The sequence below is a fragment of the Maylandia zebra genome, linkage group LG18 (genome assembly GCF_041146795.1).
Source record: "Maylandia zebra isolate NMK-2024a linkage group LG18, Mzebra_GT3a, whole genome shotgun sequence".
NCBI classification, from domain to species: Eukaryota; Metazoa; Chordata; class Actinopteri; order Cichliformes; family Cichlidae; genus Maylandia; species Maylandia zebra.
In genome coordinates, this window is record NC_135184.1 from 26,543,787 (window position 1) to 26,571,020 (window position 27,234).

At 41.4% G+C, this 27,234-nt stretch overlaps 2 protein-coding genes across 2 annotated transcripts; both read left to right on the plus strand.

Annotated features, from left to right (window-relative positions):
* The first annotated feature begins 1,832 nt into the window (after positions 1 to 1,832).
* Positions 1,833 to 5,999, plus strand: ints15 (integrator complex subunit 15). Its single transcript, XM_004567187.2, has 8 exons — positions 1,833 to 1,969; positions 2,530 to 2,731; positions 2,840 to 3,061; positions 3,404 to 3,569; positions 3,679 to 3,956; positions 4,066 to 4,303; positions 5,120 to 5,159; positions 5,574 to 5,999. Exons 2-8 carry the CDS (start codon positions 2,537 to 2,539, stop codon positions 5,806 to 5,808), a joined length of 1,374 nt encoding a protein of 457 aa, XP_004567244.1. The 5' UTR covers positions 1,833 to 1,969; positions 2,530 to 2,536; the 3' UTR covers positions 5,809 to 5,999.
* Positions 6,000 to 11,962: 5,963 nt separating this feature from the next.
* On the plus strand, positions 11,963 to 24,388 carry LOC101482579 (transferrin receptor protein 1). Its single transcript, XM_014410893.3, has 18 exons — positions 11,963 to 12,099; positions 16,118 to 16,167; positions 16,673 to 16,910; positions 17,225 to 17,411; positions 17,502 to 17,727; positions 17,807 to 17,929; positions 18,383 to 18,478; positions 18,751 to 18,890; positions 18,989 to 19,140; positions 19,229 to 19,348; positions 19,490 to 19,575; positions 19,930 to 19,993; positions 20,445 to 20,512; positions 20,614 to 20,678; positions 20,792 to 20,885; positions 20,999 to 21,220; positions 21,479 to 21,637; positions 21,919 to 24,388. The coding sequence occupies exons 2-18, from the start codon at positions 16,135 to 16,137 to the stop codon at positions 22,159 to 22,161; spliced, it is 2,316 nt and encodes a 771-aa protein (XP_014266379.3). The 5' UTR covers positions 11,963 to 12,099; positions 16,118 to 16,134; the 3' UTR covers positions 22,162 to 24,388.
* The last annotated feature ends 2,846 nt before the right edge of the window (positions 24,389 to 27,234 follow it).

The window sequence follows — 27,234 nt, forward strand, 5'->3', positions numbered from 1 at the left end:
CCTGTGCCCCCCAGCTGTGTGGAGTCTTTCATAAACTGTTTATGCTGAGTCTGAGTCTGCAGAGGGTCCCGGTGATGTGGAAGACATCATGCCTCGTCCCTGTACCAAAGACGCCTCGTCCCAGTGGCCCCCAGGATTACAGGCCCGTGGCACTGACCTCCCACATCATGAAGACCCTGGAAAGGCTCATCCTGGACCAGCTGCGACCCATAGTAAGACCACATCTGGATCCCCTTCAGTTCGCTTATCAGCCTCGTCTCGGAACAGAGGACGCCATCATCTACCTGCTCAATCGTGTCTACACCCATCTGGACCAGCCGGCGAGCACTGTGAGGGTCATGTTTTTTGACTTTTCCAGTGCTTTCAACACCATCAGGCCGACCCTCCTGGGTGATAAGTTAGCAGCGATGCAGGTGGATGCTTCTCTGGTGTCCTGGATTGTTGATTACCTGACAGGAAGACCACAATATGTACGTCTCCCACAGTGTGTGTCTGACAAGGTGATTAGCAACACAGGGGCGCCACAGGGGACTGTCCTCTCCCCCTTCCTCTTCACCCTCTACACCACAGACTTCAGCCACTGCACAGAGACCTGCCATCTTCAGAAGTTTTCTGATGACTCTGCGGTGGTTGGATGCATCAGCAGGGATGATGAGACAGAGTACCGGGCTGTGGTCGACTCCTTTGTCACGTGGTGTGAGCAGAATCATCTGCAGCTCAACGTGGCAAAGACCAAGGAACTGATCGTGGACTTCAGGAAGACCAGGAAACACTTGACCCCTGTTTCAATCCAGGGGGTCAGTGTTGACATTGTGGAGGACTATAAATACCTTGGAGTACACATTGACAATAAACTGGACTGGGCTAAAAACACCACAGCACTTTACAGGAAGGGCCAGAGTCGTCTCTATTTTTTGAGGCAGCTGAGGTCCTTCAACATCTGCCAGAAAATGCTGAGGATTTTCTATGAGTCTGTTGTGGCCAGTGCGATCCTCTATGCTGTTGCATGCTGGGGGAGCAGGCTGAGGGTCGCAGATGCCAACAGACTTAATAAACTGATCCGTAAGGCCAGCAATGTTGTGGGGATGGAGCTGGACTCCCTCAAGGTGGTGTCGGAGAGGCGGATGCTGTCCAAGATAAAGACAATGTTGGATAACACCTCCCACCCACTCCATGACATGTTGGTCAGTCACAGGAGCTCGTTCAGTGAGAGACTGAGATTACCGAAAAGCACCACTGAACGACACAGGAAATCATTCCTGCCTGTGGCCATCTCCCTGTACAACGCATCCACTTAACACACTGTTTACTGCAACAGCTACACATGTTTCTTTTCCAACTATTTATTTATAAGTGACTTATTTATGTATGTATGTATGTATGTATATATATGTATATATTGTACTATTCTTAGTTAGCGTATTGTCTGTCTTGTCTTAATGTTGGTTTAAAATGGAGCACTGTAACAAAAAATAATTTCCCCCAGGGATCAATAAAGTATTCTGATTCTGATTCTGATTCTGATATATATGTATATATATATATATATATAGAGAGAGAGAGAGAGAGAGAGATGTGTGTGTGTGTATTCTAATAAAATAGATCAGTCAATCAAACAATGCCCTATCCCAATGTATGATGTGTCATTATGTGGAATTAAAGATAAAATTATGAGAGTGAAATATTTTTGGTTTTTGATTGGTAAAATAATTTAAACAAAAATAATTTAATTTAATTTAATTTAATTTAATTTAATTTAATTTAATTTAATTTAATTTAATTTAATTTAATTTAATGCGTTGCCAGTTTACATACACATGATTAAAGACAATGATTGAACGTCAATGGCTGTCATTTTTGTGCCACACAGGCTTCCGTAGAAGCAGGAAGCAGTTCCGTCGTCTTTTAAGACCTTTCGTGGTCCTGTTTTCAGCTAATTTTTTGAAAGGAAATAAGAGCTTTTGCTGAGGTAAGTGCTTAACTCCTGCTTTTTGAATACTGCCGGGTTAACTGTAACGCGTAAGCTCTGTAGCGAAGGAAACAGCTAGTGTTAGCTGCCAGCTAACACTAGCTGTAGCAGGATGGAGCAGACCATTGAGGAGACTCAGTGTGGAGCTGGTCCACTCCAAAAGTATTGACACTATAGACACGGCAAAAGTCATAGGCATAATTTAACTTGAAACCAGAGTTTAAAGAAAATCACTGTCCACTGTTCCGTCATTTTGGATGATAAAACAAGCTAATGTTTTTGTTACATCTAATGTGCTTTGTTTGTTGTGTTGTTTTCTTTCTGTGGCACATGTCACAGTGTGTCAAGATTAAAAAAAAAAAAGTCTGCAACATCTTAACAGCCCACCATGCAGTGTTGTTTAAAGCCTTCAGAACCACTGTTACTTCATGAATTAAAACTGTTTAATACTTTCACAGATGGAAGAGATACAGCCTTGTTACCATGGACTTTTCATTAATACACTTCACTTCTGATCATCATATTTAACGTCTTTCACATTGTTTATGTGCCTCTGTCAGGTTACAGATGGGTGACATCCGTCAGTCATTGCTGCCTCGGGATGTGCTGAGTGCAGCCAAGGAGCTGCTGTACCACCTGGACATTTACATCTGTAACCTGGTGCAGTCTGGGAGGCAGCCTCCTCAGGTTGACTCAAAAACTCTGGAGCTGGTTGAGGAGTTCATTCTACATGCACCCAAAGATAGAAACACCACAGCCAGGGTAAACTGGGACCCCAGAATGCTTAAGCACCAATGTATAATATGTAAACACACAAAAGAAATCAGTCAATAACTCAAGTGTGTTTTTTTGTTTTGTTCTTTATTTCAGAGAATGAGTGCTCTTCAGGAGCTCCAGCTGTTGGAGATCATGTGCAGCTGTTTTCAGGAGCAGAGTCGTGATGCTGTCCGTCAACTTATGTTTGCTGCCCTTTTTAATCTCCAAGGCAACCAGGCAGATGAAAGCCGCATGGCACTGCTGGGCAAATTGGTCTCCATGGCTATCGCTGTGGGCAGGGTTCCTATCCTGGAATGTGCTGCTACCTGGTTGCAGGTGAGGACTCAATCACACAGCCCTGTGTTGTTAGTAGTGAAATCATGAGGTCAGGGAGAAATGACAAAAAAACACAACCACAACAACTGTTCTTACACTAGACTTTGATATGTGACAGCAGACATCGTTGCATCTGGACGATGTATTGCTTCAGTGATGGTGCCATGTGTAATTTGACCAGTTTCACCAGCCCTTATCACAGTTGGAACTTTGATGCTTTAAGGTCTATGTTTTTCTCCTGACACTGTCTGGACCTGATGTGTCAAGAAAAGACTGCATGTATGTGTCCCTGTACTTTGGATGTACTAATCGTAGGCTTCTGATTATGTTTGTGCTGTGCAGAGAACCCATCGTGTGTACTGCGTACGCTTGGCGCAGGTGCTGGTAGATGATTACTGCAGTATGGTCCCAGGCTCTGTGCCCACCCTGCAGAATATCCACAGTGCAAGCCCACGCTTCTGCTGCCAGTTCATCACTGCTGTCACCACTCTCTATGACTTCACTTCAGGTAAAAAAAAAATGCATGTAAAAACATGGAAACTGTTTGAAAAAAGACTGACACGCCTGTGTTCGTTGGAGGAACATCTGATATTTAACATTTTTGTGTGTGTTTTCAGAGGAGCTCACCCCCCCACTCGAACTCCTCCAGATGATAGTATCGTGGATTCAAGATGACCCTCATCTAGTCCTGATCACCTTCCTGAACTCGCCCATTTCCGGCAGCCAACCGATCACCTCGCTCGATGTCACACCGTTAGGGGGTTTGGTGCGCTGGTGCATAAAAGCACCGCTGGTCTATAGCAGAGACAAGAAGCAGGCGCTGACCAATGGAAGCTCTGAGAATGAGCCAGAAGTAGGGCCTCTCTTCTCTGCACTCCATTTAAGTGTCCTACAGGTTTGTGTTTGTGTTCAGATCCATTCAGTAAAAGACACATTGTACACGTAAACCCTTGTAACGTCCACAGAGAAGGTCATTAGCCATCTCCTCCTTCTTCCTTATTTAGGTCTTAATGCTTTTGCCCAACATACTCAACGAGAAGGGGCTTTTTGGTCGCCTGGCACTGCTTCAGATGGAGTCCTTGGCTGCTCTGACGTCCGATCTTTCCCGACTTTTGGACCAGGCTGACAAACACACGCACACGTCCTCCGCTGATACACTTGCACTGTCCCAGCTGGCCCTCGACCGGCTGGCCCAAGCCCTGCAGGTGGCCATGGCCAGCGGAGCCCTGCTCTGCTCAAGAGGTAACAGTGTGGAAAAATGGTGTCGTGAGTGCCTGTACATTGTTGTGCCTGAGACTGGAAATTAATGTAATATTCAGCTATTCAAATCCAGCTCCATGTATGGCTTCTAAGTTCATTTTCTAAAAGAAACAAAATGACAACAAAAAAACACAGCTGTAGTTACAGTTAAGTCTGCCATGAACTCATCTGTATATTATTCTAAGCAAGTATTCTAGAGTCAAATATGTGGCCACCTGTCTGACAGCTAAAGCTTGGTCCAAACTGGGTCATGTCATCATGTCATGTGATAATGATCCCAAATAAAGCAGCAAATCTACAACAGAGTGACTGAAAAACAAAAAAAATTAGACTGTTACAACATCTCAGTCAGAGTCCAAATGTCAGTCTGAGTGAAGAATGAGCCAAAGTTCCTCCACAACAATGTGAGAAACTGTTGAAGTCATACAGAAAATTATTACTTTGAGTTATTGCTGCTGAATGTGTCTCCAAAAGCTGTTGGATCACGTCTTGTACTTAGTTTTTCACTACTGAGTAGAGTCCTGTGAAATCTTTCTCCTTCCTAGTAGATGGGTACATAAACTTGTCCCACGTGTTGCAATTACTGCTTTATTTTTTCTCTTATCTTTTAAGTTAAAGACCTAAAAAGATTGAGTGCATTAGTATTTAAAGGCAAACTGATTTTTAAAATGTCACTTTGAAGGAACTTTAACAAATGTTATATATGAAGGAGCTTTTAGAAAAGAATTTAGTAGCTAGGTAACCAGCTGTACTTTGTCTTAGCACACTGTCTTTTCAAACATAATGTTGTCTTCACAGAGGACCTGAGGGCCATCTGTTCCCGACTCCCCCACAACAAGTAAGATCCAAGAATTTGTTGTTTAGTACATCATTTCCCTTCACAATGTGATATTTCCACAGTGTTGTCGCCTACACTGTGCTTCAGCTTCAGGGTTTGTTTGTTTTTAACAAAATTACATAAATGTACCATGTTATAACCAGCACCCTAGACTATATAGGAAGCTGGTTAAGGACTGAAGTTTAGGTGTTGAAGTGAAATCGAACAAACTTCCCCATTGGAAGAAATTTTACCGCTAAAGCCATTCTATTTAAACAATGCAGTATCTGTGCCTTTAACCCTCGGACGGTTTAAGTCCCTTTTTTGACTTAAACCGTCCGAGGGTCAATTTGATTACAGATTTAATTCCTGTGATTTTGGTTTTCTTTTGGCTTCTCATCTCAGTCTCATCTTTTTGTGTATTTGTGTTTCCAGTCTGCTCCAGTTGGTGCTGTTTGGCCCGGTGATGTACTACAACAACATCCACACATCTCCGCTGGCCTATAGTCCGCACGCCGCTCATTCACCCATCGCCCCGCTCCCTGCACTCCCCACACACCGCGCACACACCCCGCATGCGCCACTTGCCCCACACCCTTCCTCTCACCCTCAGTACCCAGCTCAGCCCTTTATGACAGGGATGCCGTTCCCCTTCCGACCCAGCCACTGAGAGAAAAATCCCTCAAACCACTGGCAGATGTTCATGTGGACATTTGGTAGTATGAAGTGAGTGTTTGTGTGCGTGGATTAATATGTGTGTTTGTGTAACTAGGGTTTATTGTCTGATGTTATTAGCACCTTTGCTTCTGAGAAAGTCTGTGAGGCTTACATGTTTGTCCAATAAATATTTTTTTACCTCCATCATGGTGGTGTTCTTTTTACCAACTATTTGTGGTCACTGTTGTCCTGTTTCCAGCAGGAAACGCTGAGCTTGTATTTCCAGGTGGACAGTTAGAAACTGAATCATCATTACAGGAATTAACCAAACCACCTGTTAAAACATGACGTGACATGTGCAAGTACAGGCATAGAGGCAACTTGACTCAGAGTGTGGACAAATGAGTAAAGGTAGACTGTTCGGCGTGTCCCAAACTCAATGTGCTTCATTACATAACTTGGAGATGTCAAGAGTTTTTGGACCCCTGCCCTGTGTGCATAAGTTCGCCCTGTTGCGGGGCAGATAGCATATCATTGAACTGCAGCACCTCACCCTTTTCAGAGACCCCAGCTGCCTTCATGTAGGATGAGAATTGCATCATCTGCGATATTTTCTCTATAGCAGAAGCAATGGGTGCCTTTAACAGAACAAAAGGTTAGGATAGGGTTGAATATTTTTGCTTCACTTCCTTATAACGTGCTTAGAACGAAGTGAATAGTTTTCAATCTATTCATGTTATTTTGATCAGTATTGTTGCCATTGTTAGCCCTTGTGCTTCCTTTTCTGTTCTTACTGGAATTGCGCTAACAGAGGTGCACGTAGATTTCCTTCATTCCATCCTGGAACAGGTGCGAGGATATATTAAGTCTTGAATCCGCTCCAACAGAGTGTCAGCATGTGGCGGCAAAATGGAATCCAGTTCACAAATGCATTTCGCCACAGCTTAAGGCTGATTGTAGTATGTTCATGCATGTGCTGACTGTTTGCCCCCCCACACACACACATCTCATGGGCGGAGGCAGTGATAAGGATAATCTCTTCCTAGAAAATGATGCTTTACTGTTGGGCCTTCAAAGGTGACACACGGAGATAGTATTAAAGTTAAAAAGGCGGGATCGATGAGAAAGAGCGTGTGAGCTTTGTTTCTACAAATGATAATGAAACCGGCCGGGCGGACTCAGATTTTGCATTCTAGTGTGTGGTTTGGTGAAAATGTAAATTAGAGCAGAATGCGATATGTCGCATATCATCAAGATATGTAGTTTCTCCTTTTAGCAACACTCTGTCTTCTTTGTCCTGATGAAATAAGAAAGGAGTGTATGGCCAACATTATATAGCTTTTCTATTTCCGATCATGCAACTATTTAACCTCATCAGATATTAGATGTTCCAACATTTCGTAGGTAACTGACTCTACCAGCTTTTTTTATGTGTTACTGCCATTAAATTTCAGTTTCAACATTTGATACGTTCTTGTACTAATTAACATTAGAAAATTATGCTGCACCATGTTGCCACACATGCTGACCATAGCTAGTTTCATCTGTGCTCTTACTGTAACAGATTTTTCCGTCGGGGTTTCAGAGGATATTTTGGTTTGTGTTGGTTCAGTTCACCCTTGCCAGAGGTGTGACTGTATGGTTGGGCTGGACTGTGTGTTAACAGCTGCAGAAGCAAGGTTTCTGCAGGAACACCGCCTCAGTCACACAGATGCACCACCACCTACATTGGGGCTGATTCCCTCAGAACTGCAAGCTAACCATAAACTAGATGGCTGGACTAGTTTATGTGGTGAACTACTTAAGTGGTGAACGTCTGCAGTGCCTGGACTAAATGTTACACTAGGTTTTCAATCTTTAACTGTGAACTCGTAAAGTTCATTCATGCTTGAAACAACATATCAGCAAAATAAATCATGGCACAAAACGACCTCTTCCCCTTCTTCACTTTGCTTTGCACAGAGTGCAGGTGTTCAGTGGTTCTGCTTACACTTCCTCTCTTACAAATACAGCAACAAGTCTGGAAGTCACCGGCAGTTTCGGCACCTGTCGATCTGAAGGTATAAAGTAATAAAAATCAAACTGTCACTGGAGGACTCAAAGAATAAAAACAAGTATCTTTCACCTAGTTTTTGTGGGGGGACTCGTGTAACTGATTCTATTCTCTGAGTGAATATGTACAGTACATGGCATCAAAGCTGTCATTAACAGGTTTGCTCTGTCATATCCAACAACACAAGCGTCTCTGAATAAAGAGCTGTAAGTCGGGCTGTAGCTGCTGTGGGACCACCCTCATTTGCTTTTCTCAAAGACAAGGATCAATACTGCTGACTGTACATCCTGCAAAGCTTGATCTTATAATTCACTTTAAGACAGAAACAAGCACAAAGAGGACACAAAGCAGTTATTTTCTGGGGATTTAACGGTGATATGGGAAACTCAGGATGATTCTTTCCCATATCGTCCTGAAAGCTTCCAAGAAGCTCCTGAGATGAAGGTTTCATTAGCAGCAGTGTGTAAGTTTGAAAAAAAAAAAAAAAAAGCCGTGCTGCTTTTCAGTTTGGAAAAAATACACCTAGAAAGGATATTATCTTCTCTCATTCACTGTTCTGCTTACTGGCTAATTTATTAAGTCTGTATTAATGTGTGCACAGTGATGCATGTTAGAGGAGGAAAGTCCCTGCTACCTGCACATCCTAAATATTAGTGGCTTGTAGCATTTACCTGAATCACCTGCATGCTAGCATTTCCCAAACAGCCCTTGGAAAAAAACATAATGTATGAGGCAAAACCTCGATTTTGCCACGGTGATGCACCAAAAAACAAACTCTTCATTCATTCATTCAAACTCTGAAACGAAATCAAACCTCTGCAGGTGAAACTGTTAGTGGATCATAAGATGCATTAAGATCTTCTTGGAGCCAATGATGTGTGAACAAACATGGGCATTGATCCATATCACTAGATATCAAATTAGTTTACTGAACAAATGGCGGTAAAGAAATTTATTGTACCATAGTGCACTTTTATGATGGGGTAACATAATATTCAGAGGTGTTTCTGAGCTGCAAACAGGCCAGCACAGCACCATTTTTATCTGTGACCACATTATTAAAGCCAAACATTCCTGACGGCTTCATCAAAATCGGAGTATTATGAGCTTCATAAGAAACACAGAACTGATCTCTCAGGTTGGATTTGGATTCCATTTGATTGTACAGGTGTGCATGAAAACAGGAGTGTATTTTATTCAGAGAAACAAATGTCAGCCTTGTGCAGTTACAGTAAAATTCAACAGTCTACAGGATTCGTTCTCCGAGGAATGTCGTGTCTGCACAAATTTTCATGGCAGCCCAACGCCTAGTTGCTGAGATCTCTCTATTAAACCTATTCAGGAGTCTTATTTGAAAGAAAGGAAGGAAGGAGTTGCATGAGGTATTTCTTAATGATTTCAGAAAAGCGGTTGAGTCTTACAGCCTCTCTCCGTGTGCACACTGAACACGTGTGCCTTATTAAATGTTTCGTTTTTTAAATTCCAGACATCTTGTTTTTGTCTTGTCTTTTTTTCTGAGAAAACATTTCTTCCTCTCTTCTTGCACAGTTGGACTATTGTTACAGACACCACACATTATTACCTGATGCCTCACTTTGGATCAGTGTGCCAAGTAATGATTAAAAGAGACAACAAAGGCCGGCCTGAAAACAATTCTTACGACAACTTTACATTCTTGGCTTACACCAACATGGAACTACAACGACGTCTTGCTGTAATAAATGCTCTTGAACTTTCAGAACTCTAAATCCTTAAACGTGAAAGCACTGTTTCCCATGTCCACTGTTTTGTATAGAGAGAGATATATACACAGTAGTGTGCTTCTGAGTCCTAGCATTGAATGTTCTCAAACAAGTGGACTTCCAAAGCAGGTGTGACACAAAAATGTGGGGAAATGATGGTGTGGGAACATTATTAAAGCCGGCGCTCTCGTCACTCAATGACTGCTTTCTGCAAAATACATGTAAGCAGCCTGATGTTGGGCATAAACATGCAATTACTTAAGTCAACCCAAAAGAGCAATTACAGGGACAATTTCACAATCGCGCTTGTTTTGGTTCAATAATCAATAATTAAAAGTGATGGCAAATAAACGAGATTGCAAAACCAGCCATCAAAAAAAGTTTACAAAGACCTGTTTACAAAGATTTACTAATAATTTACCATCAGTGGCGACTGCTTCGCTGCTGCCCACCCCAATGCCCAATCCCAGAGGTTATTGATTGGTCAACCCTGTCTGAATGAACATGACAGTGAGTAGTATAATAACCAAATTATCAATGTCGTCTCCTTTTTTGGCTACTAAAGGCCAGACAGCATCAGTCTTTGCACTGAATTATTTACCAACTTTGGCTCCAGTGGAAATTTCCAAACTTTGCACTCCTAGGCTTAGTGGTAGAATACTGCTCTGTATTAATTCTGAATATAAAGCATTGTCTATACTTCTGTGCTGTGTGGGAATGAAAAGCAGAAATGGGAAAACTTCAGACACTGACCACAGTCAATGGACCTTCACGTCTTGTCTTCTTCTAGACATTTTCACAGCTGCAGCACAAAGACAACACTGTTTTTGGACTGTGGGTGTATGACCCCCCCCCCCCCCCCCCCCCAAACACACACACACACAGATAAAAAAAAACACAAAAAAAACAGTCCTGACCGCTATCATGTCTGCTGTTCCTCATTTCAAGGTTTCAGTTGATGGAAGAAAAGCCACGATTTATCTGGAAAGGTCATTCAAGGTAGACTGTGGTTTTAAACACAACCAAAATACTAAAAATATCAGAGGGAAAAAAGTACAGTTATAATATTTTATTAGGACATTTTAAAAGTATATTTACTTACATAGATATAAATGGTAATTTCTAGTTTTCTGGTTATAATATTCATTCTAGACTTTATAAACTATAATTTTGAAGGGTAGATATGGTACAAGGCCACAGCGCAGCACACTATGATTCTTAAAAAAAAAAAAAGCTGAAGCTATTATAAAAAAAGCTTATCCAGCAGAATTCAGGATTGGATTTCAGTAAAAGTTTGCATCTTCCATAATTTGCACTTTAAACATACAAGTAAAGATGGAGAAGCTTGGAAGAATATTATTAGTCTTCTTTGACAACTTTAATATTGTGAGTTATCAAACACACATACACACATACTTGGTTATGTTCATTAGCTTCTAGAAATATTTTATCAAATAAGTAGTCTCCATCACTGACAGAGGCCTTCTTCCATCTGTATGCATTTCTGTTTTGTGTGATTTGGAACATTTTAGTTTAAGTTAAAGATTGGTTGCTTTATTATACCACATAATCCCTCATCTACAATAGGTTATTCTTTGTTAGTGCCTCCTCATACTTATAAATATATAAACACAACTGCATGATGAATACCTTCAGAACCAGCTGGTATTTGCAGAAAGAATCTGGCATTATTCATATGCCATGCAGTGCAAATCCTCCTCTCTTTCCTTTTACCTTTCTTTTAGGAAGAAACATGCTGTATATTCCATCCTCACATTTGTGGCATTTTTGACCTTAATAAAAACAATGAACACACATTGAAATTTTAGTTAAGCTGATCCATAGATTTTATCCAAATACTTTTTGTGTAAACAAAAGCAAATTGAAGCAGAACAGCAAATTTCATGTTCTGCGAATAATCTCCTTGTCCCTCTATTTTGGTCTTGTCATTTACATATTGTTGTTTTTCCCCTTCTTTTTTAATAGTTGATACTATTTTATGTCATTTTGTTGCTTTATAGTAAAAATGTTTAATTTGGCTGCATTGATTGTTGTGACAAAGACGCTTCCAAGTACCACATGCACAAATGTACATTTGTCAGAAAAAAACGTCTACTTTTTGTGAAAGAAATAGAGCAATACTTTACGATGAAGATTTCGTCACAAATTAAGGAAAAAGCGAGCTTATTGCCGTCCTGTCGTTCTTTATTGCCCCCTTTCCTTCTCTGTTTCACAACACCTACTGCCTCTTTGATGTCCATACCTTGCTTTATACTGGCTCATAGTTCGATTTGACGGTAATAAAGGCTGCAAAAAAGAAAAATGGGCGCTTTGACGTTTCCGCTGTGTTGACGTCACGCGTGCGTAGATCCTGCACGGCCAATAATAAGCGGGGTAGTTGGTGAGTGCAGCGTAATTCCTGGCTGGAGGGTGGAAGAGCGCCGACCGAAGAAGGAACCGCGTGTTACACAGCAGAAGGTCACTCAGGTTGGGTTGTGCTGGGGAGAAGGTGAGCTTTGAAAGAAAAGAAACGATAACAGTAAAAAAAAAAAAAAAAAGAAGGCCTAGCTACACTATTTCAAGTCGAGCTGGGGAAGTGTTAAAGCTTATTGTAGTTAAAATAAATAAGACTCGATGCAGATGGCACATGGCCATCTTTCGCTTTCCTCAGAGTGCGATGTATTAAAATGTTTATATATCTCATATTCAGTTTACTGATGTGTCAAACTTTGAGCAAATTTGCTAGCTCCGTATCCGAGCACGTGCACGTAGGTAGCCGGTGTCTTCGCGAACGTCACCTGTCACTTTGTCTCGCGAGCTACACGCTGCTGCTTGCAGGGCGCCATAATGAAGCAGGCCGGTTGTCACGTTCAGCCAGCATTGCGGAGTATTGTTCCGGTGTAAGCTAACGCCAGGTCCTCGTAACGACCCGTTCCTGTAACGTGGCGGTAACCGGGCCAGTGTCGAGCCTTCTCATTGACCTTGTCACACAAGCTACTGGCGGCTAAATATAGGATAATGAAGATGCACATGGTTGGGAGATTTTCAGGAACTTCTCAGATAATCTAACTCGCTGGTCTAAATAAAGGTGACAAATTGTCTCACATAAAACACGTGAAGCTGGCTCTCGCTGTGGATGAGTTCTCGGAGCAGCAGTGGGTGAACTTGACAGCCCTGTAAACTGCGAGCTGTCATTGTCTTAGTGGGTGCAGTTTTAATATAATACTGCCGACAGTACTCTGTAGTACTGTTATATAGGTATAGAGGGCTAAATTGTGCCGAAGAGACACACGCTGCGGTATTAGAGTAGAACCCACAATAGTGAAAGTGAACAGGAAACAAAACTCTCCTGAAATCTCTGTTTAGTAAATTCAAGGTCATCCAGTGTCGCTTCTGATGGTTTGAATTCAGAATTTCCTGCTGTTTAAAAATACTTCTTAAAAAAAGGATTTGCTTGCCCTGCTTTTCCCCCAGTGTGACTATCACATGATCTGCTACTCTACAATAACTCCTATACACCGCTTACCTCACATGTTGTTCTTTTCCTCTTAGGAAGCAACATTTAGCTATATTTCAATATATACAGTCTAAACTATAAAGCGCGTCATTTCCTGTACATTGGTGAATGGTCAGGTAAGTTTCTCACATGCTGGTTTTATTTCAGCTATGGTTAACTCTGTGCTTGGGTGAGGTTTCCACCTAATTGTGTGGTATTTGGATGTGTAATTAACATAGGGGGTGTAGTGCAAGTGCATTGTGGTAATTACATTATTTTATGAACTAATTGTGCTTTAAGTAATGATCCAGTAATAGATAACTATTGGGATTTTTTTTCTTTTCTTTTGGAAGCTGAATACACATAAACAGACAAGTTGCATAAAGATCCCTTGACACACAGGAGGAGGGCTTTAATTCCCATAATGACTGTTGTTATGCTTATGTCAGATTTTAGGTGGCAGTGGCTAGTAATTTTAAAATGGTCGGTTAATCTGGTGAATGAGAGTGACTGGTTCAGTTATTGTGTAAAACATTGGTGTGTTCCAAGCTTTTTGTCCTTCTCAATCACCCTCATCTTTACAACAGCTCTGTTCTTGTTGCCAGATTGTGCCTCATGATGAAGCAACAGTTAGCCCTTTTTTTTTTTTCAGACAAAGGGTTTTGTTCAGTTCTGAACTCTGTACGAGGAAGTTGCATTTGTAGAGCCAGACTGTACTCCACCTCTCTGACCCTGACAGTGACATTTCAATTTTTTGCAGGACTGTGCAGTCCTTGAAGGTTGAACTTGAGGCATACTCGATAAGGAGCTGTGTCTGACAGCTTGAATGTTTTTTGGGAAGATAAACTTGTAAAAAGAGACAAAATGCTGTGTTGTATTTTGTGGAAAAACACAAAATAACTGGTGAGAGTGGCTCGCTGTTCCAGATCTTGTTTTAATAACCTTGATCATGGGCTCACAGGGGGCAAATATCTCCTGTTACAGCTTGGTGTGTGTGTGTGGGGGGGGTGGAGGACCATGCCTGCCAGTATCCTTCTCAGAAGGGTGGGACACACACACACTATCTCTTGGGCACACACACATGTTCAAAAACCTCTTCAACGGTGATGCAGCTTGTGCCTTTTGGCTATAGTTATGGTTCAGCAACTGATGTACAGAAGTGGGCTTCTCCTGTGATGTGAAAACGCTTGTTTTTAGTAAAGTGCTGTTGAAATTGAACATATGAATTCTTGATTTCTATTTAATATTAATATCCATATGTTTCCAAGTCTCAAAGAGTAGCTAATCTGATTAAAGGATCGGCTTAGCTCAGAACCGGTATGCTTGGTATGTACGGCTGTAGACACGGCTCTACCCACCTTAGAGATCAATTAGCTTTACACGGTGACTAATCCTTGCCTAGTTCTACTTTCTAAAGCTCACATCAGTCACACTTAAAGTTGTGAGCAAGAAAAATATAAGGCTGCTCATTTGTTGTCCTTTTTAGAGCTGATTTTACTGCTTTTCAGTGTGGTTCTGGTTTATTACCCTGAAGGTTGTCTAGGTAGTCCTGCCAAGCCATGCTCTAAAGTTACCTCATAGTGCTGAGAATAGACAAAAAAAGTGTTTCCTGAACAACTTGACCGAGGGCAGGTTCCAACTTGTCTGTGCTTTCATTTGCTTTGTGGAAATATTAAGCTTTTTATCTATTCTGTCTTGGAAGCTTGCCATCGAAGTCTATTAAGGTCGTGTTCTTCTGCTGCAAATTAGACCGAGCCTGCCCGCCCGCCTGTTTGTCCCCTTGGCATTTGCCCACACAGACCTTCCACACGCACTGTCCAGTTAGACATCTCGAGCTCCCATCTGTAGCTGCAAATCGGTCCTAAGGATAATTATAGGATTTCTCCTGATTTGTGTGAACAGCACACATTATATTATTAAACACTTCCATACCATTACAGAATGCATCAACCCGCGACTGCACAATTTATTTGTATGCCAACTCTCGGACCATGTGGATTTCAAGTCGGCGTCAACAAAACAATGTTTTCAGTGTTTTTAATCAGGCCAAAGTTCAGTGACCGTGATAGTGATTTAACCCTGTGATTCTAAACTTTTCACACAGTAAAATGATCCACTCTTGATGAGACAAGATTTGAGATGGCTTGGTCTTTTTGTTCTTGAGGGCACAGCTAATGGAAGAGACGTTGAGCCATCAATTTTTATTTATTTATTTATTTGTTTAAATATATTTTTTAAATAAGCAAATCCCACAAAGGCCTGTTCTGATACAGGAAAAAATGTTAATGTTAAGCAATCAAAATGTGTGTATTCAAAATGTTTCTGTAATGTGGCCATAGCTTATCAACAAATATCCTTTGTGTGCTGATGGTTGGGAAACTTCCCCTGAAATTGTGATTGCAGTATGACTGTTGCAGCATTGTTTCACATTGTCTGCATGTGGTTCCTATGAAGAGGAACTCCACTTCTTGGATTTTAAAGCTGTTCAGTTACATTTTGGTCAGTTTTTTTTTTTTTTTTTTTTTACCTTGTAAAGCATAGCAAGACAAAAAGCTATGCTTTTAGGTCCTTCTTTATCATGCTGAGAATTCCAGTATTTAAGATTGTATGTAGAGAACTTGTATTTTGAACCTTGTTGGCTTTGTTAAATTGACACCTTGCTTTGTTTGGCATACGATTTTGTGGGAAATCAGTGGTCTTGCATTCAGTTGGAGTTTGCAGGGGTCTCAGATGGTGTTTTTTGACGGACACTGGCCTTTTGTGCCTGGAAACGGCACTGTTTTTCTAGTTAGTAAGATAGGAAGCCCTGTGGATGTTTAGACAAGAGGTGGGGATGTATTGTTTGGACATCACAAGTAAAACTGTAACACACTGCTCGCACTGTAAGGGAACTGAAATTGAAGCACAAAGAATTCAAGCCGCACACTACGTGAAGAAGAGTGTTGGTTCATTACCCTTTATAGATTCAGTTGTGGCTGCATTCACCAACTCTGCAATGTTTAACTTATTTTCTTCTTCCTTATCTTTTTAGAATTCTGAGAAGCAACAATGGACCAAGCAAGGTCAACAATATCCAAGATTGTAAGTATAAGTGTAAACCCAACAATAACAGGCTTTGCTTTAAGCTTTCATCCTAAACGGGACATCATCATTTCCACACCTGAAATGACTGTTATTGCAAAAATGAGAACTTGCATGACCAGAATTTAATTTTTATTCTATTTTGGGAACAAACACAGGAAGAACTTGATAAATGCAATTGTTTCATATTCAGAAATGCATTGAAATGTTAAACTGTTAAATTGCATAATTAAGTTTTGTTTTAATTAGTGAGTGGTTCCTCTTGTTTGGCTAGCCACACTGAAACTGGAAAGTCCACCAGTTAGCTGATCTTTGGGTTTGTAAAGCACTTATTATAAATTGAGATCTAGAATTATTCTTCAGTCAAATCTCTGTTCGGTCATAAAAAAGCAAAAACCTTTTACCTCTTGTAAGTCCAAGCAAAGATCCTGAAATCAAACCACTGCTGTTCTTTGGGAGTTACTGAAATAATTTAATCTGCTTACCCTTTTTCTATTTGTGATAGTTTAATGGGGAGCCCCACTCCTACACACGATTCAACTTGACCCAGAATATGGAGGGTGACAACAGTCAGGTGGAGATGAAGCTGTCATCTGAAATAGATGAGGAGACTGGGGGAAATGGCGTTGGCGGCCACCTGAATCACAACTCAAATTGCACACCCTATGTGGCTCAAAAGTTTGGACGTACACCCAAGAACCTCTGCTTTATGGCAGCTACAATCTTCCTCATCTTCATCATCGGTAAGAGAGGGAGGAAGGAAGAAACTCTCTTTAATTTAGTGCACAATAACTTGAGTGGTTCTTTGGGGATCTGTCCCGTTGGATTGTGTGTTACTTGTGAAAAAGTGGAAGTTCACTGTCCGACAGCTATTTTAACATAATTTTCCCGTGTGTGGGTGTGGTGAGGGGACTTACCATGTGTCATTTTATCTGGAAAAACATGGCTTAGCTTTGAGTTGTCATCTGAGTGAGACACTTCAGTCAGGGTTTGGCTTGCACCACTTAATTCAGTTGATCTGTTCCCATCCCTTATCTGGAATCACTGCCACTTTCAGGCTATTTGATTGGCTACCTGGTCCATCGGAATAAGGATTTGGCTCCCACCTGTGCAACCTCTGCTCTCCGCTATGAAGACGTTTCTGTCGCCCATGAGACCGGTGCTGCTCCCCTCATGGACTGGGATGATGTAAAAAAGCTTCTTGCTGAAAAACTGACTACATCCAGTATGGACGCTGTCCTTGGGTGAATAGAGGCTCCATGCACTGCACACATTTTGTTATGTGTGTTGTATTTTTAACAGTAAGTAACCAGTTTTTGTTTTCCCTGTCACAGTCAGCTGACCAGTAGCAACCACCGGGCTGGTTCTCCTGGTGATGAAGATCTGGGGAACAAGGTGATAACAAAGTTTAAGGAGTACGGCATGAAGACCTGGACTGATGAGCACTTTGTCAAGGTTCAGGACCCCCCAGCATCTGGATACAACAGAATAGTTTTCAAGAACGGATCAGAGGAACGTCCAACGGGTTTCCTGTCCTACAGCGCCAATGGAACAGCAAGGGTAATCAGAAGGCTAAATTATGAGTAGGACAAATGTACAGTGACACTTGCAGTGACATTTCTGTTTCTGATGGCTCCAGGGTGCAGTGCTGTATGCCCATTATGGACAGGAAGATGACTTGAGGCAGTTAAAGGACATGAACATCGACATGAATAACAGGGTGATGCTGGTCAGAGCTGGAAAAATCAGCTTTGCTGAGAAGGTGGGTGGTTTCAAAATAAGGTGGAACATCATTTGAACGAGACTTTATTCCCTGTGGTACTTGTCAATATTTGTAGATGTCCTCTGTTCTTAACCTTCAGTAGAATTCCATTAGAATTTTCGTGTGTGTGTTTCTGTACAGGCGAGACCTTCCGAACTATATGACCTTTTAAGATCTGCAGATTTATATTTTCATACTTTTCTCATAATCTTTCTCCTCCTTTCCTTCATCTGCCTCCTCCATCACTGCATTCTCCTTTGTCATCTCCATCTCATCCTCTTTCTCCCCAACTGAATCAGAATCATACTTTATTAATTGCAGAAGAAATTATGTAAACAAAGACTCGCGTTTCCCCTTTTTACCATGAAACTTCGTTTTATATTATGTGATTCATTCGAATAATTTTACTGTTGGTGATCTTAGCTTCCCATTGCCTTGTTTCTCTGCTTATAGGTAGCCAATGCAGCCAAAGTGAACGCCTCTGCTGTGCTGATCTACCCAGACCCTGCTGATTACTCGATCGGCGAGAGCACTCCACTCTTTGGACATGTGAGTGAAGACAGTTTTTACTCCTCAGGTGTAAATCACCTGGAAAAAAACACTCAGATTTTCGACATGTTGACAATACACATGTTGTGAAGTGCATTTAAACCTAGCACTGTTCATAAGAGGAAGTAGTTGTGCTTCCTCTACCAGTGCAATAATCTAAATGATAACCACAATAATAATGGGGTTCATGTGTTTAGTTTGATTAAAGCTACCTTTGAAAAGATGTCATGATCCACTCAAAGATCATCTTTTCATCTGTCTGATTCCCACAGGTCCACATGGGCTCTGGGGATCCCTACACCCCAGGCTTCCCCTCCTTCAACCACACCCAGTTTCCACCTGTGCAGTCTTCAGGCCTGCCAAATATTTTGGCTCAGACTATCACAACAGGCATGGGAATGAACATTCTGAGGTAAGACTCACAAACATCATACTGGTATCAGAAAGATGGTTGAAGCTTGTAATAAACAGGGCATCAATAAAGGGTTGATGTTTGTCTGCATCCCACAGGCAGCTCGGGGGTAGAACTCAGCCAAATGGTTGGGGGAGCATCAATAGACTCGGAGATGAGAGCGATGTTATTACTGTGGAAGTCAACAATGTCCTTACTGAGAAAAGGATAAATAATGTCTTTGGGGTCATCAAAGGCTTTGTGGATGCAGGTACAGCAAAGATGAGTAATGAGAGAGATCCTGTGATCAGGAAATATGGAAACGATGCGAGTGATGAATGTCCTGTGACCGTCTGCAGATCGATACGTGGTCATTGGGGCCCAGAGGGATGCGTGGGGCCCGGGCTTTGCAGCATCAAGCGTGGGCACCAGCGTCCTCGTCGAGCTGGCGCGTTCCATCTCTGACATGGTGGAGAACGGTGAGCACCTGTCGGCAGCTGATGTTTGGTTTTTAATTTCCAAATAAAATGATCCTGGATGTACACTTCACGTCAGATACTGAGCAGCTAAAGAACATGCTGGCTTCATGAGTTTGATTAATTGTGTTTCCACTTTGATAGATGGATTCAAACCGAGGAGGAGTATTGTGTTTGCGAGCTGGAGTGCGGGAGAGTATGGGAGTGTTGGCGCCACCGAGTGGTTGGAGGTAAGAAGTGCATGGCAAAGTTTCAGATTAGCTGCATTTTTCTTTTACTCAACAAAAATAAATCTTCTCATTGTACTTTTTTTGCGATTTCCTTCATCTTTGGTGCTAAAAGAGACACCCCCCCCCCCCCCCCCCCCCCCCCCCAAATGCATGAGATATCAATGGAAAGCCCAGGATGTTTTCTACTTCGTACATCAGGATTTCTTTTTAGGATAGCTCAGATAAGTCAAAAGATGTAGACCAAAAACAAATGCCCATTAAAGAAGACGTAAATGAATAGACTTATTCTGAGGAGGATAATTATTAGTGATTGTGCTCAGTCTCATTCATATATTGGATATTTCTTTGTTCCAGGGTTATCTGTCCTCTCTGAGCATGAAAGCATTCACCTACATCAACCTGGACGGCATTGTGACAGGTATTTACTTCCATGGATGCAGACTTCTTGTACCCCTGGGGCGATTGTGGCTCAAGAGTTGGGAGTTTGCCTTGTAATTGGAAGGTTGCCGGTTTGAGCCCTGGCTTGGACAGTCTCTGTCGTTGTGTTCTTGGGCAAGACACTTCACCCGTTGCCTACTGGTGGTGGTCAGAGGGCCCGGTGGCGCCAGTGTCTGGCAGCCTCGCCTCTGTCAGTGCGCCCCAGGGTGGCTGTGGCTACAATGTAGCTTGCCATCACCAGTGTGTGAATGGGTGGATGACTGGATATGTGAAGCCCTTTGGGGTCCTTGGGGACTAGTAAAGTGCTATACAAATACAGGCCATTTACCATTTACCCATGAAGCTGTTTAATGTCAAACTTTTACATACACATGCAAAAAGCATCACTTATGTTTGAGGATAACTAAATATTAGTGGTCTTGTTATTCTAGGTCAGAATGGGTTTAAAGTAGCAGCCAGCCCGTTGCTGCACAGCCTGGTCCAAAACGCTCTGAAAGAGGTAACTCCACAGCTGATCTCTTCTGCAGAAATAATTCTGTTGGTCAGTTTTATTTGTAAAATAAAACAAGAGTTTAATCAAAGTATTTGTTTTCTTCTTAGGTGAACTATGACAAGGACAAGTCTCTTCTTTCTCAGTTTGGAAAGAACAACTGGGAGTCTGCTATGTGAGTCCGTCTAATTAAAGATAACAAAGTATAGCCAGTGATGATTATCACAGCCTTCTTGTTTGAAAGTAGGCTGTCATTCTCACTCTTCTTTTTTGCGTTTGATTTTGAAGTCTGGAGCCTCTGAGGATGGACAGTGCTGCGTATCCTTTCCTCGCCTTCTCCGGCATTCCCTCAGTCGCTTTCAGATTCCACTCTGGAAGTTCAGTAAGTGAATTCTTCTGTACTACAAGTTCTTAAATAGTTTCTGAACTCTTTTAACTAATGCCAACTTTGTAGATCTGAGAGTAGTTCTTAAAACATCCTGTGTGCCTCCTCAGGACTACCCGCACTTTAGCACAAACCTGGACACCCGAGAAAACCTGAACTCTGTCACAGCCAGCCAGGTTCCTCAGCTGGCTGTGAGAGCGGGCCAGTTTGCAGGTCACATAGCACTGAGGCTGGTCCATGACCACCTGCTGCAGATGGACCTGAAGAAGTACAACCAGCTCATACGCAGCCACGTGGTTCAGATTAATGGGAAGGTCAAGGCTGTTCAGAGGGTGAGTGTTCACCAGTGTCCTTGTAAATGAAGATAGTATTTACCTTGTTGAGAGCAGGGCTGCAGAAATCAGGAGCAACTTGACTGTTGTCGTGTTTTTCATCACTCAACTTAAAAATGATCAGTTTTGAATCAGTTTGTTTTGCCTGGTTACTCCTCTCATCATAGAAGACAAAGCTGTGGTCAGGTCTTGAATGTCCAGCTTACTAACTTGAGTTTGTGGGAGAAAAGTCATCCCTGCATGTTTGTGTGCTTGCAGATGCAGCCCCAGCTGTTGCCCAAAGCTCTGACAGTGCGGTGGTTGATCATGGCCTCTGGCTCCTACAGCCGTGCCTCTAGCGCGCTGGCAGCCGACATCCAGAACAGCGACCTGGAGGACATCGAGATGTGCCGCGTGATCAATGACCGCATCATGACGGTAAGGGGAAAAAACTCAGTCTATCAAGTTTAGTTGATTTCACAAGCTGCCACCTCTGCTTTTGATGAGCTGAAATTACAACTTTAGTGTTGGTTTAGCTACCTTTGGATCGTATATTAAATGGGATACATCACATTTTAATCACAGTCAAGTGTAATAGTTGATGTAGGTAGTGTTCAGTGTCTGCTTTCTGCTTTTCAAAGGACGGGACTGTCCAATAAATTTTTTGATAACGTTGGTTTTTATCCAGCTCTTTCATGATGTCTGTCTTCTTGCTATAGGTGGAAAGGAACTTCCTGTCACCCTACGTTTCTCCCAGAGACAGCCCCTTCCGTCACATCCTGCTGGGCTCTGGTCCCCACACCCTCAAAGCTCTGACCAACCACCTCGACTCTTTGACGACTGCCGACCCCGACGCAGACGCCAAGCTGTTCCGCAACCAGTTTGCCCAGGCGACCTGGACCATTCAGACCTGTGCCAACTCCCTAGCAGGGGACATCTGGTCTCTGGATAATGAAATCTAGAAAAGTCCTTTTCCCTCCCTTGTTCATGGTTTGGCCCTCTTATTACAACTGGCAGTGCTGTTGTGATTAATCACCACGTTTTCAGCAGATATCTACAAAGTCATCATATCATTTCCACGATGTTCATTTTCCTTTTATCTAAAATTCTCTTAAAGCCAAACATGTTGCAAAGTGGTTTGTAAGCCTTCTGCCTTAAAAGGACTTAACCCTCTAAGAATCTTGAATTTGAACATGTGGTATTTAGTTATCACAGTCTTAAATCACATGGTGCTAGTAATGTCAACAAATGTTATGTGGAAGTACTACTTTAAATTGGTGTTACCTCTGAATGAGTTGGATTTTTTTTTCTTTAATTCCAGAACAGTATCAGGTCAGAATCACAGTAAAGACTGTGTTTGCCAGCTCAGATCTTTAGACCGCAGTATGATAACAATAAGCTAATGACTTTGTATTTGTTTACCACGAGGCAAACTGCTGGTATTTCTGCTACTGCTGCTGCGGCTTGGTGTTCAAACCTGAGCTGGTTTCTATTGGTAGCTAAAATATCCCATACTGTGCTGATTCTGCTACACAACTCAAGTCAGAAAATAGATGCAGCTGCTGAAAGAAGTGCAGATTGATTTACAGCATGCAGCAGCAACAGTGCGCACAGATTTGGAATAATCGTCTACTTTAAATGGGGGAAAAAAGTCCTAATTATATGCAAGAATTGAATTAAAACAAAAAAAAAAACAAAGTGGTCTGAATCAAATACGAAACACATTTTTTGGCTTTGGAGCTAATCTGTGCAGCCCTGTCAAAGCAGGGGAAAAGGTCCTCAACCATGTGGCACTGAAACAGAAACCGTATGTTTATTTATTGTGTTATTTATTTATCAGTGGCAGGGTTCACTATAAATAGTTTTTATTCACGTTTTATATAAAAAAAGTATAATTATCGGGGGCAGTGTCTTCCATAATTATGACAGTTATACTGTCGAAATGACAAAAGCAGCATCTGCTAAAAGAAGTGTACATGTGCACCGACAGCTGGTACACAACAGTTTTTCTTTCCCCTCTGTCAACTGACACTGAACTGGTCTCTGAGCAATGCCAGCTCACACATCACACCTGACAATATTTACCCGTACCTGTCCTTTGGTGCATGTACACTTCTCATCTTGATGGCATTATCGGGAGCAGTGATTTCCATAATGTGAAAAACAGAAGGTAGTTTTTGCCTACCAGTGTGTGCCGTATCGGAGGCAGTGCCCTCCATATTTCACTGTAGGGGTGGATGTTTTTTATTATCGGGGACAGTGTTTCCCATAATGTGTGTATATATAGTACAAAGCTACACATCGCACACGTTTGCATCTTTGCAATCCCATCTGGCGTTCCAAGCTGACTTCTTCAGCGTTCCTCTCTAGACAGGCAGGTTAGCGCCCAGAGCACCTGATCACAGATCAGTGTCTGTGTCATTAGTGAGGCCAAGCAGCTGATGTGCTTGTTTTTAGCGAGACGGTCTGTTTTGAAGCGAACGCTGGTCTGCTCTGGTCTTTTCTTTGCATATGGAAGGTGTCTTTGCTTTAAGGAAAGCACAAATGTGTAATGTGGTTACAACAGCGTGTCTCCATAATCAGCCCCCACTCTGTGTTATGGATTTAGTCTAATGAATTAAAGTTCATTGTACCTTCTCCTTTGATGAATTCACTGAGATTTCCTTGTGCCTCTTCTTTTGTTTCTGAGCTGACGAATACTTGGATTGTTTCGTTTTCATGTATCAGGGTTCAGTTTAATTTTTTTTCCTGTTTCTCTAAGAGTCAAACTGGTGTTAAAACAGAGTTGCTAGACAGAAAACAAATGGATGCGAGTCCATTTCAAATGACTGAAAGCAGGATTCTGTCCAAAACCCATCTGACTGATTGTAGTTCATCAAACTTGTTAACATGATGCATTAACCATTCGTCATTTGAGGGATTTTTACCTTAATCCTGTTGGTTTATAATGAGGCAGGTTCTGGAAATTGCAACTCCATTTTCAGCACTGGCTTGTAAGAATTAGCAGATGAGTTTTGGATCAAAGGGGGAAAATGTAACCCTTGTTAAAGAATGTTTGAAAATGCTCGATTATTATTGTGCGTGGTTTTCTTTTCTTTGTTCTTTTTCCTTTCTCTCAAACTGTGCGCACATTTGCTTTGCTTTATTTCAGTTGTTTTGTTTCATTGCTGCAATAAACAATCACAGCTATTGGAGTCTTAGTTTCATTATTCATTCTCAATAACATGGACACTTTGTCTTGTTTGTTAGGCTACTAATAAAATTTGGCACTGTATTGTACATTAGCTTATTGCTTTAGTTCTTAAAACAAAACTACCAGTGACCTTTTTCATTATTCGGTGCCTTGCTTAATGGTGCTGGTGATCATGGTTCTCGTGGTCATCTGGCGTCCTCTTCAGTCTCTAACTCCCCCAATGAGGGTTTCTCTTGTCTTATCAGAGGTGGGTAGTAACCAATTACATTTACTCTTTTCCAAAAAGTAACTTTTTGAGTAGTTTTACTTGAGTAATATTATTATGAAGTATCACTACTCTTGAGAAATAATTCTGGCCATTCTACTCAGTGTGAATAACTTCAGTAAAGGAATAATAAACATGTTTTAACCAAAAATGCATGAGACACAGACACAAACCTACAGTTTATGTTGAAATGAGACTTCTTGTTTGTACATAAGGTTTGTTGTTTTAATGTTATTCTATCTGCTGAGCCTGTTGTGCCATTTGGAGAGGCAAAGCAACACCATATATGTCAGGGTTTCTGGGTCTTTGACCCAGTATTCTTAGTTCATGTTCACTGTTTATATTCTGTCTGCTTCACCTCCTGTTTTATTGTGTTAGCCTTGGTCCATGTGCATTATGTTCCGTCCTCTTCCCGTTTATCATTAGGTCATTATGTTCAGCTGTGTACTCACCAGGTTCTAATCTCTCATCACTCAGCCTGTGTATTTATGTCCCTCAGTTCAACCAGTCCAATGTCGTGTCATTGATGTTATTGTGATGTTGTTCTCGCCGCTGTTAGGTTGTCCTCTGTTCAGTTCCGTCAGGTCAGCCGGTCAGTTGTCAGTCAGTCTTTCATTCATCCATTCAGTCAGTCGTCCAGCCGGCCAGCCGTTTCCTACTTCTGTTCTGTTTGTTCACTCCGTTGACAATAAAACACCAATCTTCACCTACCTGTGAGTCCAGCGTTTGGGTCCTCCTCCTTTCGTCCACGACCTCATCCTGACAATATATTTATATTACCTTCTGTAAATATTCGTTTAATAATGATTTGGAAAAGTGTTTCTTCTTAGATTTATTGTTTTGTAATCATGTTATTTATATATATATATATTTCTTTTTCTGTCTTTAGTGCAAATTTTGGTATTTTAAACGTTGTTCTTGTCTGATTATCTAATTTTTTTTTAAATGGTAAATGGCCTGTATTTATATAGCGCTTTTACAGAACCATTTTAATATTAAATCAGATGTTATGATTAGTTACTCAATATTCAAGTAGCCTTTTTTTAAATAAATACCGTTTTACTCTTACATGAGTAATTTCTTGGATGGCTGCTTTTTACTTGAATAAAACTATGTTAAGGTAGTGCTACTTTTACTGGAGTACAATTTTTGGCTGCTCTACCCACCTCTGATTGTCAGCAGAGGCTCTACTTTTGGCTCTGTATGATGTCACTGAGAGCAGCAGCTTAGCTACACAGCAGCCCCACCACCTGCTGTTAAACCTTTTTGTCTGTAAGCAGCAGCCAATCAGTTGGAAAAAGCCTGCCTGTGCGTTGTGCTGACCCCAGGCCATGTGCGACACTTTGGTTGTTCCTTACCTTTTTATTAAAGAAGTGTACCAACTCACTGTTTGGTTTTTTTTGTAAAATTCTATTTTCCATTTTATTTTTGTTTATTTACTTTTTTAAGGGAAATTCCAGAAAAACTTTGTAGCTCTGTTTTTTAAGGCCACTGCTTTTGGTGATTGACCTACCTACTTGTGTGCCAGCCAATGCACAACTTGCATGAAAAACAACAGAGATGCAGAAAGCAGAGTTTGAACAAAAAACAGACTTTATGCATTAATTTACTCAAGTCTATGTCCCAGGATAGAGCTGGATAAAATGACCAAAAACTGCAGCCCATTCTCTGATTAGGAGATTATCAACGAGTGTTTGGTGGCCTCAAATGTCCTGAGAAAAAATAAGCATTTGAGAATGTACCCAGTACCATTGAAGACGGTTAGAGCTGAAGAAAACTTTGTTTTTTCTTTTCACTATTCTGAAAACAAAAAGTCAGAATTCTCACACTAATCTCACAATTCTGACATTTCTTGGCATTTCTGAGGTTTTTCAGAATTCACTGAGAAAAAAAGTGAGTGGCCCTAATCCTTGACCTTTCCAGGGTGTAACCTGCCTCTCACCCCATGACAGCGGCGATAGGCTCCAGCCCCCTGCGACCCTGAATTGGATAAGTAGAAGAAAATGGTCCGTCTTTTAAAATGCATGTACAGCCATTACAAGCATACAGACTAATTTCACTTTAGGTCAAGTTTACACCATTACAGTGTTACCCAGTCAGTATCACATCACTTTGTTGTTGAATTTCAAATTAAAAGTCTGCTGAAATGTCATAAGTGCAGTTTTTTCTTCACATTCAGAATGCCATTATAAGGAAACCTCGTGTTTCCACGGACTCATTTCACTTTAGATCAACAGCACACACTCTCACCGTCTTACTCATTCAATATTAGGTCAATCTGGTTTTTAATTTTACTTTAAGTGAAAAGTATACACCTTCACAGTGTTACTCAATTAATATCAAATTATTTCAAAAATAATAGCAGTTTGAAATCTGACCTTTTTTTTTTTTTTACCTGAAATTCTGAATGCCATTATATGGAAATTTAATCCCCCCACAGCAGTTATCTGATTTATATTTCTTACTTTGTTACGCTCTCGCTAGATCCTTATTCTACATGGAAACGACACCAGCATTCTTCCCTCTATGGTTCACCTTTTGCAGTCATACCGCAAATCATTGTGAGCAGGGAGACAA